Source organism: Syngnathus acus, chromosome 24 (assembly GCF_901709675.1).
Source record: "Syngnathus acus chromosome 24, fSynAcu1.2, whole genome shotgun sequence".
In the NCBI taxonomy this organism is placed as follows: Eukaryota; Metazoa; Chordata; class Actinopteri; order Syngnathiformes; family Syngnathidae; genus Syngnathus; species Syngnathus acus.
The window spans coordinates 2,500,921-2,518,915 of NC_051108.1; the positions used below are offsets into that span (position 1 = coordinate 2,500,921).

At 44.5% G+C, this 17,995-nt stretch overlaps 1 protein-coding gene across 3 annotated transcripts; it reads left to right on the forward strand.

The window, feature by feature from the left end:
- The first annotated feature begins 3,262 nt into the window (after nucleotides 1-3,262).
- On the forward strand, nucleotides 3,263-11,955 carry LOC119118194 (single-minded homolog 1-like). Of its 3 annotated transcripts, none has more exons than XM_037245031.1 (12): nucleotides 3,263-3,724; nucleotides 4,408-4,851; nucleotides 5,566-5,648; nucleotides 5,744-5,833; nucleotides 5,949-6,057; nucleotides 6,493-6,578; nucleotides 6,849-7,048; nucleotides 7,203-7,309; nucleotides 7,407-7,554; nucleotides 9,472-9,628; nucleotides 9,708-10,092; nucleotides 10,431-11,955. In XM_037245031.1, the coding sequence occupies exons 2-12, from the start codon at nucleotides 4,677-4,679 to the stop codon at nucleotides 11,156-11,158; spliced, it is 2,268 nt and encodes a 755-aa protein (XP_037100926.1). In that variant the 5' UTR covers nucleotides 3,263-3,724; nucleotides 4,408-4,676; the 3' UTR covers nucleotides 11,159-11,955. The 3 variants fall into 3 exon arrangements, with proteins under 3 accessions (XP_037100926.1, XP_037100925.1, XP_037100927.1); XM_037245030.1 differs by having other exon boundaries at nucleotides 3,267-3,724; nucleotides 9,705-10,092; XM_037245032.1 differs by lacking the exons at nucleotides 3,263-3,724; nucleotides 4,408-4,851; nucleotides 5,566-5,648 and having other exon boundaries at nucleotides 5,756-5,833; nucleotides 5,953-6,057; nucleotides 9,705-10,092.
- The last annotated feature ends 6,040 nt before the right edge of the window (nucleotides 11,956-17,995 follow it).

A 17,995-nucleotide genomic window follows, 5' to 3' on the forward strand; every position in this document is an offset into this window, starting at 1 on the left:
GGACAAGCGGGCAGCCTGTTTACATATACCCGACCGTTCCAATCTCGGAGCACAGAGTGGAACTCAACATGGTGCTTTGCTCTCATTCCCTTTTCACTCGGATTGATTTATAATGGAATGCGGAGCTCTTTTTTCCACCTGCAACAGCTCTCACACTTCAAATTCTCCCATAACACGTAACGTTAGATGCAATTAAGATTATCGCAACCCGATCGTAATGAGGTCACGTTTATATATAGCGCTAACGGCGCTTCATTGGTTTAACGTTTGAATATTACACGACTTAACCTTTTTTTTAACACCTACACGCCCTCAAAGGGTTCTAAAGTGTTAATAAAGTTTTAATGGTGGCGGCAGTATGAGCCTGGAATAGATTCGGGTAGCTCAGTTTACAATTGTCTCACCTTCCCGGGTTATAACTGGCGCCCGGCGTAGGAATACGTAGTCACGTGGCATATATGAATATAATTAAGACATTTCCATCATGCGTACTCATTTACAGGGGCCACAATTGTTTTTATATTTCGTGTAATTATGACATTTCTTGGTTACACACATCCCGCAATTAACTAGTTTTCGCAGCGGTGTACACTCAGTTTGATTGCTCTCACTTATGAGCTGGAAGTGTTTTCCACATAAATGCACGCCATAATTATGACTCTATAATTGCATTAGCCCGTAATTATAAATGCCGACGTTCTCTGATTTACGTACAAAAACGGGTTACGTCGCCGTTCTACAATGTCGTTATTAGTCATTTTATTTTCCATTATATTTTGAAATCTGAACAAATACTCTGTAATCAAAGGAAATACCTTTTGCATCATTATTTTTTGTATTGTGGCACTGGTGAAAGGAAAAACGATGTGAGATGAGTGCACCTTAAGTTCCTCATTAGTCATAAGCAAAGCAGACCCCTATAAATAAAAAGCACATTTAGCCATTAGAAGAGCTCAACCATGACAGAAATACAACTCCCATCCCTTCTTCCTCCAGCTTTTCCTTCCATAAATAACCTTCATGCGCTCCCCCCCCTGCAATACCAAAGCTTCTGTCGCACGCTGTGGAGAATCTCCTGCCTGCTCTCCAGCTGAGAAGCACAATTTGTACAAACACAATCAAAACGAAGAGATGGGTGCAGGGAGTGGGGGGTGGGCACAAGTAACAAGGCGGGCTCCCCATGGTGGGACGCTAACAGGACATCCAACGAGCCTCTGGTTGCATTGTTGATCGTTATGGGGAAAAAAAAAAATAATACTGCTTAGATCGCGGCTGGGCGTTTTGGAAAAGAACCGCAGCCAATTGTTTGCACCGAGAGGAACCTTGAACTTGCCATGGTGACCTACGGCCTGTGACTCATGTCAAGAAATTAGCAGGGATATTAGAGCGGTGCTGGGGGAGGTAAGAGTGAGACTTCAAATAATCGGAAGATTTTTTTGTTTTTCTTCCAAAGAGGCTATATAGCATCATAATACACCACTATATAGTCCACTTGGCATCTGTGGGGCCTTCTTCTAATTTCCAATTTCTTCTCTTTTTCCTCTGTGTCCGAAATGAGAAAATAATCAAGAGGCGGTACATTGTGAGGCTAATTCCAAGTCCGGCGGAAGTCATTAAACCAGGGCGCTCCTGCGCATGCGTACACAAGAGAGAGTCAGAAGGAGAAATCTCCAATTATGGCTCAATGCAGCATCAATTTCAGGGCTAATTATGCGCCTAATGAGCTCACCATCATGCATCCGAGCCCCCCTCCCTTCCAACTGCCCCCCCCCCCATCCAACCCTCTCACCCCGCCCCCCCCATGCTCACACAGCAGCTCTCCATCTGAGCTCGGGCTAACTAATTAAAAATGTCCATGCGCGGCGGCGCTCTCATCTGATTCCCGCAGTGGAAATTAATCCGCCCATAAATGTGTTTGACGGAGGCCCAACTATAGTGCAGGAGATCCGGACCTGGCCCGCACTGCTCTGCTCTCCATGACCGCGTTTTGCATTTTACTTTAGGAGGGGGAGATAGCAAGTGGAAAGAAAAAAAAAAAAAAAAAAGAACTTCTAAAGTGTAGTTAAATTCAGAAGTTGTGAATATAGCTAAATCAAATGTTGGGTGGATTGTATAGTAAGTGCAACTTTAAGAGTTGATTTGAAGAAATGATTTCTGTCATGCTTCAACATGGAAAAAATGAATAAATAAAAATATTCTACACATGAGTTACTTGCAGAGCAGGAAAGAATAAATTAAAAGTCAAACAAGAAAAAAAAATGCCATAAGGTGCATTTGTTGAGATTTTCCATTTAACTTGATGTTCAAATGTTAGACTGCAAACAGAAAATGTACGTACAAACACCAAAATATGTTGATGATGGGGTGGACAATGACAGGGTGGACATTTTTGGCTACACTTAGCAGTTAATGAGCAAATGGTGGGCCTTCATTTTGCAACGTTGCACTTAGCAAACTGCCGTACAGTGTAAAAACTATGTTGGATGAAGTCAAAATTTCAAAGGGGAAAAACTTTGATCGCGTTTTAAAATGGGCAATTCAAGTAATTGTTTCCTTTTTTGTTGGGAAAAGTGTCTCCTGCATTTCACCCCAAAAAATACAATTTGAGGTTTTCTTGCTAAAATGGCACGTTTTAGGCCAAAAGAAAACTGTATTTTCCGTTTTGTTTTACAGTATGTTTAAAAAATATAGTTCTAATTTTTGAAAGGTTTCTTGTTAGAGTTGTCCCAAAGTTACAACATTATGACAGAATGGGAGGCAGTTTCAGAACACATGCTCATATAATTATAGTTCATATAATAAAAAAATTAGAATATTCAGAATGACTTCTTTTATCAAATTGTAGTGAATAAAATCAAATATTTCATTGCGATAGTATCATTGAACTATTTATTACACACTGTCATTATAGCAGAGCTGTATTGTTATAAAACAAAGAAAGCATTTTGAGAGACTTACTGTTTAGCATGTAAGGGCACTTATAAGAATAATAAAATAATAATAATTTCATTGCTGTTTTCGACTCAACTTTGCATTTATATGCATTGCCATAATCTTTAATTCCTCTAATTCCCCATTTTTTGAGAACATTACTATGTCACTAGAATACAAGGCTGACAAAATGCTGGCTATATTTCTTATTGCATCAAGACTAATTTGCATACTAATGAATAGGAATAACGCCATTAAATTGGGCAAAAAAAATCCTGCGCACTTGATTGAAAGGACCTTACTTTTATGTTTCCTTTAATAATTAAATATTCAATTGTTTAATAATCCCCCAAGCAGACTTAACACACGCATACCTTTTTATTTGATGTCAGCTAATGACAAAAACGCAACAAAATTGTCAGCTCAAGCTCACTTGTGTGTTGTGACACGGCCACAAGTGGCGTGCACGCGCATGGCAGATTTAGAACCACGCCCACAATGGGATTTACCCAATCGCGACGGAGGTTTAGGGGGATCGTGGCCAATGGGAAAGCAGGGGAGGCGTGTCCCGAGCTGCTCCTGAGAGGCGCAGTGAGGAAGCGGAGGCGAGGAGGCTTGTCAGGGGCACGAATGCCACTCGTTGCGCGCGCCTGTAATTTGGGAAGGTGTATGCAGCGCACGGCCGCGTGTTCGCCTTTCCAGGTGGAACTCCGGGAGGAGCTGAGAAAGGGGAACCAAACTGGGACGACTCGGCCGAGCCGGTTCAGGACAGGTGAAATTCCCAGCAGGCGAGGTAAGATCGATTCGCAGGACTGATGTCAAGCAATTAAGTTTCTGCCTCCACGACGAATACAATAATAGCAGTATTATTTTAAATAAGATTATTTGATCAAATTATTATTATTCAAAAAAGACGTGCAAGAGACTTTTCAAAACGCATGTGCATAGCCGATGTTTTTTAGAATTTATACAATGGAGGGGATTATTTATGACACGCAATTAAATTATCATGTTTACTTACAGCCATAATATTTGTTACAGCTGATAAAATAAGTTAGGGCGTCTTATACAACTTTTTTTTTTAGAAAAGGAAAAAACAAATGCTTTTTTGTTGCTTATTCGTCAAAAAAAATATAGAAGTGTAAATTTGTACCTTGCCGTCTATTTTCTGCTACACTAAGTGAATACTAGATCGTGTGTACATTTGTATTATAATAATAATAATTTTAGGGGTAGGCCTCCCTTCATTTTGGACAATATTTTCCCTTTACTGTGAAGCAATATTTTCTATGAAATGAATTACAGCAAGAAAGGCACAGGCACACTTTTTGAAATATTAATGGAAATGTATAAAAATGTGCATAAAGTGCTGGTTCATAGTTCTTTATGTTGAATCGTTTCTGAATAGCAGAGATTTTTATTGGTGGTTATAAGAGCTTTGATTGATTTATATTTTAAATGAATTTCGTTCTGCAGGTGATGGATTTAAGCCTCCACGTCGGACGCAGTCGATCTAAGGAATACCGAGGATATCTAAACACACACACGCTGGATATCTAATATTTCAAGTGAATCTTTCCTTCAAAACTTAAAAAAATGTATATTTATTCACCATGTCGAGGAGGCAAAGCGCGTTGCTGATGTGAGAGGAGCACGTCAGGGCCGCATATGCAAGCGAGGACCACCAGCAGCATCATCACCATCACAATTATCAGCAGCAACAACAGAAACGAACCGGCACCGACATGAAGGAAAAATCGAAAACGGCGGCAAGGACTAGACGGGAAAAGGAGAACAGTGAATTTTATGAGCTGGCTAAAATGTTGCCGCTACCGTCGGCAATTACGTCGCAGTTGGACAAAGCGTCTATCATTCGATTGACCACCAGTTACCTGAAAATGAGGATAGTCTTTCCGCAAGGTGAGCCAACACAACGTGTTCTGCCTATAATATTTTTATCAGCTTTATAGTGGGGCTCTATGTTTTTTTAAACACTAAAATCCTGAGCAAAAACACCAACCAGGAAAACGCCGACAAAAATTCACAAGCTCGATTTCGCTATAATTCACCAAGAACAATTGAACAAAATCAAATTCACAGCAACATTTCTAAATTGCAACATCCAATAAGGTTGGTATTTTTAAAAAAACACAAATATTTGCCGAATGAGCTCAATCACTGCAAGTGGAGGACTTGCCTAAAGTGTATGTGACATTGAGCGAGCTCGCAGCTTTGCAGAAGAAGCAAAGAAAAGACCTCTATCGTCATCTTTTTTTTTTTTTCTTCTTCTTCCTTCGGCAATATAAGCAGCTCTCGGCAGGTTGCGTGACTGCGAGCAAGGCGCAGCTATTACGACGAGGGCCCTGCAGGGCTTGTAATCACCTTAAGCCATATGAGCGCCAGGAAACACACACGATCGCGGCCCTGCATGCAAGAAACATGCAAAACGCTCTCGCCGCTTTCTTTCGCTTTTTTTTTTTTTTTTTTTAATCGGTTACACGTGAAAAGAGATGCAGTATTTTTATTTTATTTTTTAAAAGCTTCACATTTGTCATTGTTGTTGCGCTACGATTGTTCGATTTGTATGATGACGTCATATATTTCAGTTATTCATTTTTATTATTATTATTGCAGGTTTAGGTGACGCGTGGGGTCAAACAAGTCGAACGAGACCGTTGGATAATCTTGGACGTGAGCTGGGCTCTCATCTACTACAGGTCCTATCATTTCCTATCCTCACCAATTATGTTCGTCACGATTATTATGCAAAGCGGTTTCTAACAACTGCATGCTGCTTTTTGTTTATTCGTAGACATTGGATGGCTTCATATTCGTTGTGGCTCCAGATGGGAAAATAATGTACATTTCAGAAACGGCGTCCGTGCATTTGGGACTATCGCAGGTTATTTATTTATTTATTTATTTATTTATTTATTTATTTAAATTAATTTATTTTGTCGAATTTATTTATACGAATTAATTAAGTACGTGTTCATGACCGGAGTTGTTCTCCACAGGTAGAGTTGACCGGAAACAGTATTTATGAATATGTGCACCCCGCTGACCACGACGAGATGACAGCTGTACTGACGCCCCATCAGCCCTACCACTCCCATTTTGTACAAGGTTAAAAAACATTTTTTTTAAAATCACTAATCATTGCATCCGGGACCAAAGCGTTTTCTATTCGGTCTGGGTTTCAAACTCATTATTCTTGTCTATTTGCTATGTCATGAGCGTGTCGAGCGACGCAATCATTGGAACAGACGCGTCAGTGTTAAAGTGACGCATGATTGACGCACTGTGTGCGCAAATGTCGCCAAAGTACACACATGGAAGTATTTAGTTGATTTTCTTTAGCCCCCCCCGATTGCTTACCTTAGTAATTTGTGTTATATTCAATATAGGCTTGAATAATTTGCATTTCATGTTTCATATATAACTAACATTTCACAATAGCTAGAAAGTAGCATTTTATTCTTAAGCATTTTAATCCTCCCATTTTATTTATTTGCTACAAATGATAATACACAAAATCAGAAATAATTATTTTCTTTTCAGAATATGAAGTGGAGCGCTCTTTCTTTCTGAGAATGAAATGTGTGTTGGCTAAAAGAAATGCAGGCCTCACCAGTGGTGGATATAAGGTAAATACATTTATGAAATTGTTCCATACTGTGAAAAATAAATACAAATTGTGATCACTTCAAATTTTAAGGCAAAATTATTTTTTTTTAATTTGTTTGGCAAATCAACAAAATATTTAAAATTTTTGCAAGTGCGACAAGTGGAATAAAAGTTTACAGAACTAATTATACCCTCAACTTAAACTGTCAAAACAACTCTGCTTGCTTTGTAGTGCTAACTACCATTTTTGTCATAAATTGCGTGTTCATGTAAAACATATCCCGTTCCAGGTGATCCACTGCAGTGGCTACCTGAAGATCCGTCAGTACAGCTTGGACATGGCCCCCTTTGAGGGCTGCTACCAGAACGTGGGCCTGGTGGCGGTGGGGCACTCGTTGCCCCCCAGCGCCGTGACCGAGATCAAACTACACAGCAACATGTTTATGTTCAGAGCCAGTTTGGACATGAAGCTCATCTTTCTGGACTCCAGGTGAACGAGCAGATGTTTCCAAATGACCATCATTAGCTTACTTTCCAAATGCCACCTAATAATTACAACCACATTTCCCATCTTCTCCAATCGCAGTTAAAACATGCAAATATGGCGAGTTTTTTTTTTTTTTAATCCAAACATTTCTCCGCAGGGTTGCCGAGCTGACGGGTTATGAGCCGCAGGATCTGATTGAGAAAACTCTGTACCATCACGTACACAGCTGTGACATCTTCCACCTCCGCTGCGCGCATCACCTTTGTGAGTACGCCGACACATGCGGACCATTACGCCAGCACAAACACACACACAAACACGCTAATCTCTGTCATCTGTGTGATTCTTTAATCTCCCCCAGTGCTGGTAAAGGGCCAAGTCACCACTAAATATTACCGTTTCCTAGCCAAGCACGGCGGATGGGTGTGGGTGCAGAGCTACGCCACCATCGTCCACAATAGCAGGTCATCGAGACCCCACTGCATTGTCAGTGTCAACTACGTCCTCACGTGAGTTTACTGGATTTACGAACCCTTAAAACTGACGTTTTATGGGGTCCCCTGAAAAGGTGATTATGCCTTTAAGAGGCGGGGCCTGGTGGAGTGTCACGTGACTTTGGCGAAATTGTCACGGTGTGAGCTAAGACAAACTCGCGTCCTCCTGTATGTGTGATATTATTCTTGCAGCGTTCAATATATCGGCTGAAAAGTGCATCGGCGACGTGTGATGAAGCTGGTGCGGCGTGAACCGCGGTAGAGCACAGGAACACTACATCAATATCAGGCCTCTATACAAATCTGATTTGACGGTGACTGCCGTGTAAGACGGCAGACTGGATACAGTCCGTAATGTAGCCACACCAAACAACACAAATGAAAACTCAAGAGGTGCAAAGGGAACTAACACTACATGCAGCGTAATTTCTTTGTTTGTGTTGTTGTCACTTACTTACTGGCATGTAGTTGTTTATCTAAATCTGTCACGTGTGCACCTGCCTGCTGTACCTGGTGGTTAGACTCAATACATATTTTTTCCCTTCATGGCACCGTTTGGATAGGCATCACTACAAAATGCAGGGGCCTCAAACTTGAACCCTGTGGAGCGCCATACGACAGTGCGACAGCTAAATAGGATCTGAACCACTCTTGAACGCGCCAACTAATGCCCACGTGATGCTGCTAATTAGCCAACAGAATACTGTGATCCACCGTATCACACACTGCAGTCAGATCCAACAAAACAAGTGTACAGTGTCATTAAAAACTTTTCACGGGGATGACTTAGCATTAAACTGAAAATTGACTGAAAAACCTCTGTGAAGTTATGTTCATTCAGGAAATATTATATATAATATATAGATGATTGCATTTTGAAATAGGCGCTAAATTGGAATTGTTAAATGTCGCCTGAATGAGGTAGGTCACTATATAGCCTCTGTTGACAAATCCACCAAACACTGTGGCAGCAGGGCTCGGGGAAGTTGTTGTTATCAGAGCACAAATCACACACAGACCCTTCGAGACGGCAAGACAAACATCGGGGTTGAACCCCATCAAAAAACCTCTACTGCCGCCATCGATCGGCAGTGTAAAGAAAGCAAAGTCGATCGAACGGGCGACTAGGAATCAATAGCTATCTCCCGGCTAGTACACGTTGGATTTGCCTCGTTAGGCTCGACTCATCCACGTGTAACATTTAAGTGCATGTAATGCAAGCACGTGCATGACTATTCAGTTCTTCGCCGCATCTTGAAGAAAACAACACGACTGCGTTACATTTGAGAGAAAAACAATTACTAACAAGCAGCCAACAATGGCCATTAATAAAACATGTCGGGAGCCACACCGGTGGTGCATTTCAGGCGCAAGGTGGTCTGACATTGACCCCGAGGTGGAATTCGGCTAACACAGCTGAGTTTGCACAATGGCCCGGCATTATTGGCTCAGCCACGAGTCAGCGGGGGCGCAGATAGGATGCAGCGCCGCAACTATACCTTGCAAGAGCAAATAACACTCACTCGCTGGTGGCTATCCAAACACAGCCTTTCTCCTGAGGTGTTGTACATAAAGAATGGGTCATATTTAGAGTCCTATTAAAGAGGCTGGCTACGCGGGGTCAGGGATGGGCCACGGGGTTTAAAATGCCAGCCAGCTGCTATTACATACTGTTGATGTGATAAGTTATAAAAGGCTCGTGTTTGCCGAGCACTTGACACGGGAGCCGTTTCGCTCCCCCTGCACTGAGTTCAGTACCGGGACGCTGGTTTAAATTGTCAAAAGTACAAGCATTAAAGTATCGGTCCTTACTTTGAGGCAATACTGGAAGAATAGCATTTGAAAAATGTGCCTCACATCATCGAGTCAACCCATGGCGGGTTCTTTGGCTAAATATGAGCTTTGCGCCTATTTTGTGTTGATGTGTAAAAGGGACACGGAATACAAGGGAATGCAGTTGTCCCTGGACCAAATGTGCCCCACCAAGCCGGCCTTTCCTTACACCGACAGTCTGAACGAGGAGAGGAAGAGCACAAAGTCACGTCTGACCCAGTCAAAAGCGAAAGCCAGAGTGTCGCCCTACCCACAGGTAAGACACTTTGATGGAACTAAACAAAGCGAGCCAGGCTCGAGAGCGCTTCTAATCACATCTTCTGGCTCTGCAGCAGTTCTCGGCTTTCAATCCAGAGCGCTCGGAGTCAGACCAAGACAGCCAATGGGGAGGAAGCCCCCTGACGGAGGCCGCCTCACCTAAATTGTTGGATCCGGGCGAGGCCGCCGAGGCATCGTGCGCCTACCGGCTCTACCCGGACTCTGGCTCCCTGTGCTATGGCTTGGGTCTTCTGGAAGAGGACCTCGCTCACGCCCAGACCCGTCCTCACCCGGCCGCGTGCGATCGGGTCCGATGTCCGAGCGGACGATACTTCCTGGGTGCCCCCCAGTCAGGAAGAGAGGTGTGGTGGGACGCCACCCGCTCCGTGCTGGCCCTTCCGAAAGCATCTGCGGATAACGGCGAGGGCTACGAAATCACGTCCTACCACGCCGCCTTCCACGGTGAGGTGTTAGGGTTGAGGCCGCAACCATCTGTCTCTGCAAATAGCTCATTGAGCCTGGTAGCTGTTTTCCAAATGTTATTATGGGACATGCTAAGTTGTTTATGCCGTCTCTTGCCAGTGTGTCGATTGCTACCATCTGTTCAAAAATTGCCTCAAATTGGAAGCCAAGTAATTTCACAATGCATGGCCCCAAACCACTGTTGTCTGCCAAGACCTTGTATGATTCCATATGCACATTGAGAGCAGAACGCAATCTTTCCAGTGAAATATATCAAAGGTAAATGCAGGCAGGAACACGGTATACCTTCTAACGAGGTTTTTCTTTGATTAAAATAGGGCGAGGCCACTGGGATGAAGACAGCATCATGAGTTCACCGGATGGCGGGGGGTCCACCAGTGATTCCGGCGAGCGCTACCACGGCGACCAATTCCAGGCCAGTCCCCGAGAACCCAGTAAAATGGAGACCCTAATTCGTGCCACGCAGCAGATGATCAAAGAGGAAGAGAACCGTCTTCAGCAGCAAAAACCGACGCTCGACGTCTCCAAGACTCACAGTCCGTGTTTCAACTCGTCGCTCCCGCATCACTCACAGATCAGCATGCCCAGCGTGGTGTGCCGAGGCCCGGGAGCCCCGAGCATTGAGCTCCCCTCCGAGCGCCTCCACCACCGTGTCAAAGTCCCCGGTCCTCTGGACAATGACGAAAACACAACCAGTCCCGGCTCCCTCTCTCGCCTCAGCAGCCCCAGCTCCGACGTCATCCCCAGGTCCGGACTCCCCCTCACCAAAGACTACATGCAGACGGATCTGTCCCCTCATCAGTCACAACCTCAAGGGAGCCCTCTGCTCTACCCGTCCCAGGAGAGGCAACCTCTGGACAGGCAAGCAGCCTACGCATTGACTGGCTATTCCCTGGAACACCTGTACGACCCGGAGAGCCTAAGGAGTTACTCCGGACTGGCCTGCGGAGGAGTCCAGTACGACGTGGCGGCTCACATGAGGATGCAGGCCGAGCAGATGCAGGGACACAAGGCCACGTCTGTGATTATAACCAACGGGAGCTGACAATATCTGATTCTGATGGGTCTCTAAGCAAGGACGCTCCGAGCTCCAGACAGGTGATCTACATGAAGGAGCGTTTTATTTTGCAAGAATAATGACAAAGCGATGCTGGCAGAGCCAAGAGGCAAAGGCCGCCGCTATTTTTCCACTAGAAGGCAAACGAGTGTTATTCAAACGGCGGCGAATGAATTCCCTTCTTCCTGCAGAGGCGACAAAGGTTCTGGTTAAACATCAAGCCGGTGTTTGCGGGCGAAATGTCTCACGCGCAATTGGCTTCCTTGGTTAATCTGTCTTGGATTTCCATCGGCCGTATGAGAATGTGTCGCTCCGTTGCCCCTTGGCCTCCAGCGCGTAAAGACATAGAAATAATGGTTGAGCCAACGTGGGAACGGGCCAGCACATCCCTGGTGTAAAATATCAACGATTCTTTGTATTTATTTGTCGGTGGGCTGTTTCATGAAGTGCCATTTATTTCATGCTCTTGGTGTTTGACTGACAGCAAGCTGAAGGCTTCTGTTTTGTCCAACTTTTTGTTTATGTAAATCTCTCTTTGAAAAAAAACACCTTGTTTACATATCAGGATATAAATGTTTTTACCTCATGTAGCATAAGTACAACACGCTTTAAATGCCGCTTCACATGCAATCTGTTTGTCGTATGGGGGGAAAAAATACGCTGAATGTTTTCTCTTATTTAATTTATATTGTAAATTGCTCACAATGAATGATGGGAGAAGAAGTGAGGAGATTATTTATTGGTTTGAAAAGCTCATTTGAATCTGAATACAGTTTCAAAACAAACAAGTTGTCTGTGTCGATTTTATTCAACTACGTTTTGCAACCGCGAGCGCGCCATGTCCGATCTACCGAGATTTGACACAAGAACTGTATCAAATAATATTATAGATACTTTATATTGTCAGCTTTAAAAATTTCCACAATGCAGAAAAAGAAATTGAGACTTTTTTTGATTTTTCTCAGTCAATCGGTAAAAAAAGGTAATTATGGAAGAAAAAAAAAGTCTAGTAATAAGACTTTATTTATTTGATTTCCTGTGACGATTAGACGACACGTCTGGCTCCTTTCACTCTCACAGTTTCCATGACATCAAGCGATTTGATTTGCATAAACATAAGACCGCAAGCGCTGCTCACAACATGTCGGCAAGGAGCAGCCAGACGGAAAGGAAAGCTGACGTCCTCGCGTTGCGTGCCCAGATGATGAATTTTCAATTTCTCTTTTGTGGCTGTGGCTGGATATATAAAAATATTTACTCTATTATGTACATCCGCTTGTAAGCTCTTGTTTGGGATGTCATTTTAATACAGGAGGAAATTAGTTCCACCAGTTTACTATTTTTATGGTTCTGATATTAAAGGATTAGCCAGGATACCAGACGCCCCCTAGTGGTAAGACATCACCTGAAAGATGTAAAGGTATCAGCAAGCATTCAGATGAAAAAAAAAAAATACTATTTCTCTTTCCTTTTAAAATATTTACTTTTATATAGCAGAGTTGATTCCAAATGTTCTTTTCTGTGGGGCACCAGAATTTAGTTTTGACTGACTTTATCGTTTTTGTTATCGTCATAGAGCGGTTGACAACGCAATGAAGTTTTTATATACTGTGAACTCGGTCATTTCAAGGAGGTTTGTTCACAGTAAAAGGAATACGCTGTAAAGTTTAACTCGAGACATGCTTTGAGGGACACTGTAACCTCTCGAATTTAAAAAAAAATAAATAAAAAATTACAGAAGCTGGCTTTCTTCATGGACAGGTTCTTCCAAAGCAGTAAAAATCACACGTGTTACGCCTGCTCTTCGCATTTCGACCAAAATGTGCGAATTATCTGCGAGTCTGAACCCGGACGCAGTCTGGAGGCAAAACTTGCATCAGTCACGTCTGACGCGAGCATGTGAAGCTCTGCCAGACATCACCGCTGCTCCACGAGCGGGATCGCAGATGCTAAAGAACGGCGTAAAATTTTAGCTGTGTGAGGACTGCGCTCGTATTTCAAGCTGATTTGTTGGAATATTACAAAAGCTTTTTTTTTTTGTTGAGTGATGTGCCCTCCGTGCTTTTACACTTGGCTTCACATGGGGCTAAACATGGGCCATTTGCCCGGGCCCCTTTTCTTCCCGCGCACCCTCGAGAGCACTCAACCGCCGCACTACAAGCCTTCTATTGTAACACAATAAATGAAGGTACTTCCAGAAACAAAAATATCAGTATCTTGAATGCAAAATTGCTCCTCCGAGGGAGGTGTGATACAAAGTACGGAAAGCAACAATATGGCGGAATGACGGTTAGCTAGCATTAGCATTTAAGCTTCAAAGTTGTATACAGAAAAACAAAAATTAAAATATATTTCCTCCACATCCGTGGCCTTATTAGATAAGTTCGGCCCACAGGTGGCAAGTCTCAATGTCAACTTGATTGATTTCAGGACCGGCGTTGAGGGACGATTGCATATTCATACGTCAATTTAAGCCCGGCGCTAGGTGGGGAGTCGTCCTCAAGTTGCCGCTCGACCGGAAAACGTTTCAATATGTGAGCTTCCGTGAAGCATAAAAATCTGATTTTTGATTTTCTTTGTAGCTCTTATATGAGTTTTTGTTTAGTACACAAGTGCATGTTGGGAAAATGAACGAATCAAGCGAACAGGTCTTGAATAAACATTCAATCGGGGGTAGCCGGCAAAACCTGAGCCGCAGGCCTCGCTGCACCCCCGGCCCGTTGAGATGTTCTGATTGGCTGGAGCGGGATATTGAGGTCATGCGGTCGATCTAATTGGCTGAGCCGGGAAACCGACCGGGGGTGGTTCTGCAAAGGTTCCTGGGCGCTGGAAGTGCGTTGACAGCTCAGAAGTTATTTGTCGATGTCATTTCCGCCTTTAAAAGTTTTCTCCAATTTAATCTGAGATGAACTAATCCTTCACGTGAGGCTATTAAAGACGATACAATATCTTCACACACACACACACGCACACGCACACACAGACACCCAAAGTGTGAATCTAATGCCCTGCAATCCCTTTGTTCCTGATTTCATGCTTGATTTGGCCCACAGCTTGAGTGTGGCTGCCAAGCAGCGCCGCTCTCTGCTTTCACTCCTTGCCAAAATCAAACACCGGTTGCATCCCGTCGGAAAAAAAGCTCCGTGTCTCGGGAACTGTTTGTTTGTTTGTTACTATTGTTTGCATCTCAGCAGCTTTCTCTCTCTGCAAACATGTCATCGACGTGTGCCGTGAAATGTAAGCACAATAAGCCCACCGGTCACACTTGAGTGGGATAAAAATAGAATATGATTAAATGATTTCCCAGAGCCGCGAGAGGAATCCCGCGGCACTGCAACGACGAGCCTGATAGAAATCTTCTAATAGCTATCACGAGAGGCCTTTGAGACGTTTGCGTGGAAAATATTCCGATGGCGCCCACGTCGGACACTCGTTCCTGGTTCCTGCGATCCCCTCCGGATCTGCTCAAAATTGTGACAGCTGCGTGATGAGGGCCAAGAGGGAGCGAGCCGGAGACAGACAAGGAGAAAGGAGGAGAGCGTCCCCAGAGAGCCGCTGCGACGCAACTCCGGCCGCCGCCTGCATGCCAATGAGGAGATTCCCCTGCAGTGACAGCAGAGGCGGTGTTGGAAGGGGGGGTCAGATCAGCAGGAGGGGGCCCGATGCTGACGTTGGACTGCTTTGATTGTGACATCGCTCACAAAGAGCTCAACACTGCGGGCCAATAATTCCGAAGTGATTCAGTCAAGGTGAATGTGGCATAAAAGGTAAAAAGAGTAACGCCTTGGCTGCTGGCAAAATGCCGACTGGCTGATTTTTCCTTACGGGGGTTTTCCTGACTCAAATCGGGGCAGATCACAGTGGTTGGCCTAAAAACATCAGAAGGGGTGAACTACTGTTTCGTTAAATGCTCATATTTGAAATTCAGAGCGCTGACATCAGCATTTTTTTTTTTTTTCGAATAGTCTCAAATGCTTAACGGCAAAAAAAAATCTGAAAACCGCGCACTGAAATTTATAAAAGTATTTTGTGACCGTTGGTTCCCGATCCGCTTGAATCGTGGTTCCATTGTATATATTCGTTTAAATTGTGCCACCGATGCTAACAGAAGCGCCGCAGGTAGAAGCGTTAGCCGAGCGAGCGCCCCCCCCCACCCTGAAGAAGAATTAATAACTAATTATGTCAGGTCACTCGTCCAGATGGTCCTCTCAGATGGGCCCGCAGCCCGGACCTCACCTCCAACAAGAACCTCTGACCCCTTAGCTCGCATCACCCATGGCAACATGAATTCTGAGGCCTGCACGGGGATAAACAAGTGGAGATAGAAGGGATGGTTATTTTTGGGGAGGGCTAGATGGGGCGTGGCAGATCAGTGCTGGCTGGCTGCCTTTAAAGCTCCATGAATACAAGACTCCCTGCCAGGGGCTCTGATCTCCACGGTCATGGTTCCGCTATTACCCGCCACGTTTCTTGTAACGGGCAGATGGCTCAGAGTTTCGGCGCACACATCCATTCAGCCCGAGCCGCATCAATGGACACAACCTGATACTCCCCTTTCTTGTCTCATTAGGAGGCTATAGAAACATAAGAACATAATAGCGGGGGAATTAAGTGCCCGTGTGGATGTCAAAGGGGATGCGGCGAAAGATTGGGACGAGGGGCTAACAAGTGCACGCCGCGCAGCCTCGGCTTTGCGCCTGATTAGCGCTTTCGACCGGGCTGATGGGTAAAAGACAAGTCCTCGGGGACGGAGGGGATTTTTAAACAGGCACTTCAACAGCCAGACCGGGCAACAAAGCTTCTGGCTGACAGGAAACGGACGGCCAAATGGGGAATTTTGGAATCACGCACATATCAGAATTTAAAACTCCAAAAATGTTTGCGAGTGGTAAATTGAATTAAAAGCCGTTTTATGTTCTAATCAATCCAATTGAAGGACTCGAGTCAATGAAAAGATTCTTAATTCGTCCATCTCGCCCCGCACCGACTCCGGTGCACATGACTGCTTTTCTTCTCGCCTCTTTCGCCTTTTCACGACGCTCCATAAAAGCTCTTTTGACAATTTGTCACATGGAAGCTCCCCTAAACTCTTCAGCAAACAAGAACTTTAGCAAAGCTCCTCAGTGTGAGCCCGGCAAGACCAGATGATGTCTCGGGCCGGTGTTTGAGCAAGAGACAGAAGGACAAAGCAGCTAAGAAGAAACCAAACAAAGACACCTTAAAAAGGATTTGAGATGTTTAACCACATCTCATTCACTCGGCCACTTTCTCCTCCGTCTCCGAGAATCGAGATGGAACAAAAGCACAATTGCTTCCCCAGCCTTTTTTTTTTTCTTTTCTAATACGCTGTTGGTATCATTTTGATAAATTATAAACAGCGGAGAAGAAGATAGAAGACTCGCTCGCTGAGTTGCTGTCAATGACCTGACGAGATGTTGTTAAACACGGATAATTACTCGCGAAAGGGTTCATCGTTCTAATTACATTATTACCTTTCTTGCCGCTAAGAGTCTAACGAGATTAGTCTGCCGGTCACGTTTCTCCTCTCAGACGAGAGCAGACAATAGAAAACTTCAGCAGCCGTCGGGGCTCTTTCGGGAAGCGAGAATTTTTGCCACACCAAAAAAAAAAAATCTATGATTTGATTAAAAATCCATAATATTGATCCATGACATATACGTAAGTTCCAAATCATTTCCAAGTTGGGCTACACAGGCTTGTCATGGGAGAGAGCCAGCTCCGCCGTTACCGTGGCAACTAAGAAAACCCTACTTTGATGGCAGCAAACTCTGTGTCACTTCCACTTACAACCCAGACTAAACTCCACTGTTACCATGGCAACCAAGCCATCTCTGTGTCACTTCCACTTACAACCCAGACTAAACACGGCTCCTCCCCTTTTTTACGCCGAGCTTGTCTTTCAGTCCAGACGCACCACGTCATTTTTATTTTAATACTTTAATTCAAACGAGCGCGCACAAACTTTGCTCCCCGTGGCACGTTTCATCGACGACGGCCACTTTTGGCGTGCTGTGTCCTGGGCGCTCTCCGAGGCCTCCTATTAGCTAGTGCTCTGTAATCACTCTGGTGATATATTAGCACAATGCATTGATTAACCGATAATCCAATCACTCGCCTTTTATTGATCTTTTATAAAGCCCGCCCCCCCCCTCGACAATAAAGCCGCAGACTGTGGGTCAATAGGCGCACGAGGAGAGGAGTATCCTTGCACCTAATTGGCTTATGAAATAATACAAACATTTTGCTTTCCCTGCACCAGCGGAAATCAATGGCGGGCTAAGCCGCCGCATTCAAATCGATCGGCTCCAGCCGCACGCTTTGCTTTTCACCGGAAAATAACTTGCACTTAATGCCTCTTTGTTTCTTTAGCACTGTCAAAGCGGCGTTGTTTAAATCCTTCTTCTCCAGCTACCATTTCTCTGCCTTTCATCTTTTTTTTTTCCTCCCAAGGTTCAGTCTGGCCACTCCATCTTCCTCCCACTCGGTCTTCGCTCCTCTTTACCACTGATGTTGGGTTTGCCAGATAAGTTTCTACTTACAGGGGAGACCACATCTGACACCCAGCTGTGTGGGTCACGGGCTGCAAAAGCAGCTGCTGGTCATAAATCACTCCAGCCGGAGGAGTTCTGGCACTTCTTCTGTCAGCCGTGAAACAAAGACGTAGAGGTAGAGGCGGGGACGGGAGGGGGCGAGGGGAGGGGGGCTACAGCCGACCTGACGAACAACAGCAGAACCGTCCGACACCTTTGTCACGGGGGTACCTGCTATTTGAAAAGTCTACTGTAAGCGGTTTATTAAAGCCAC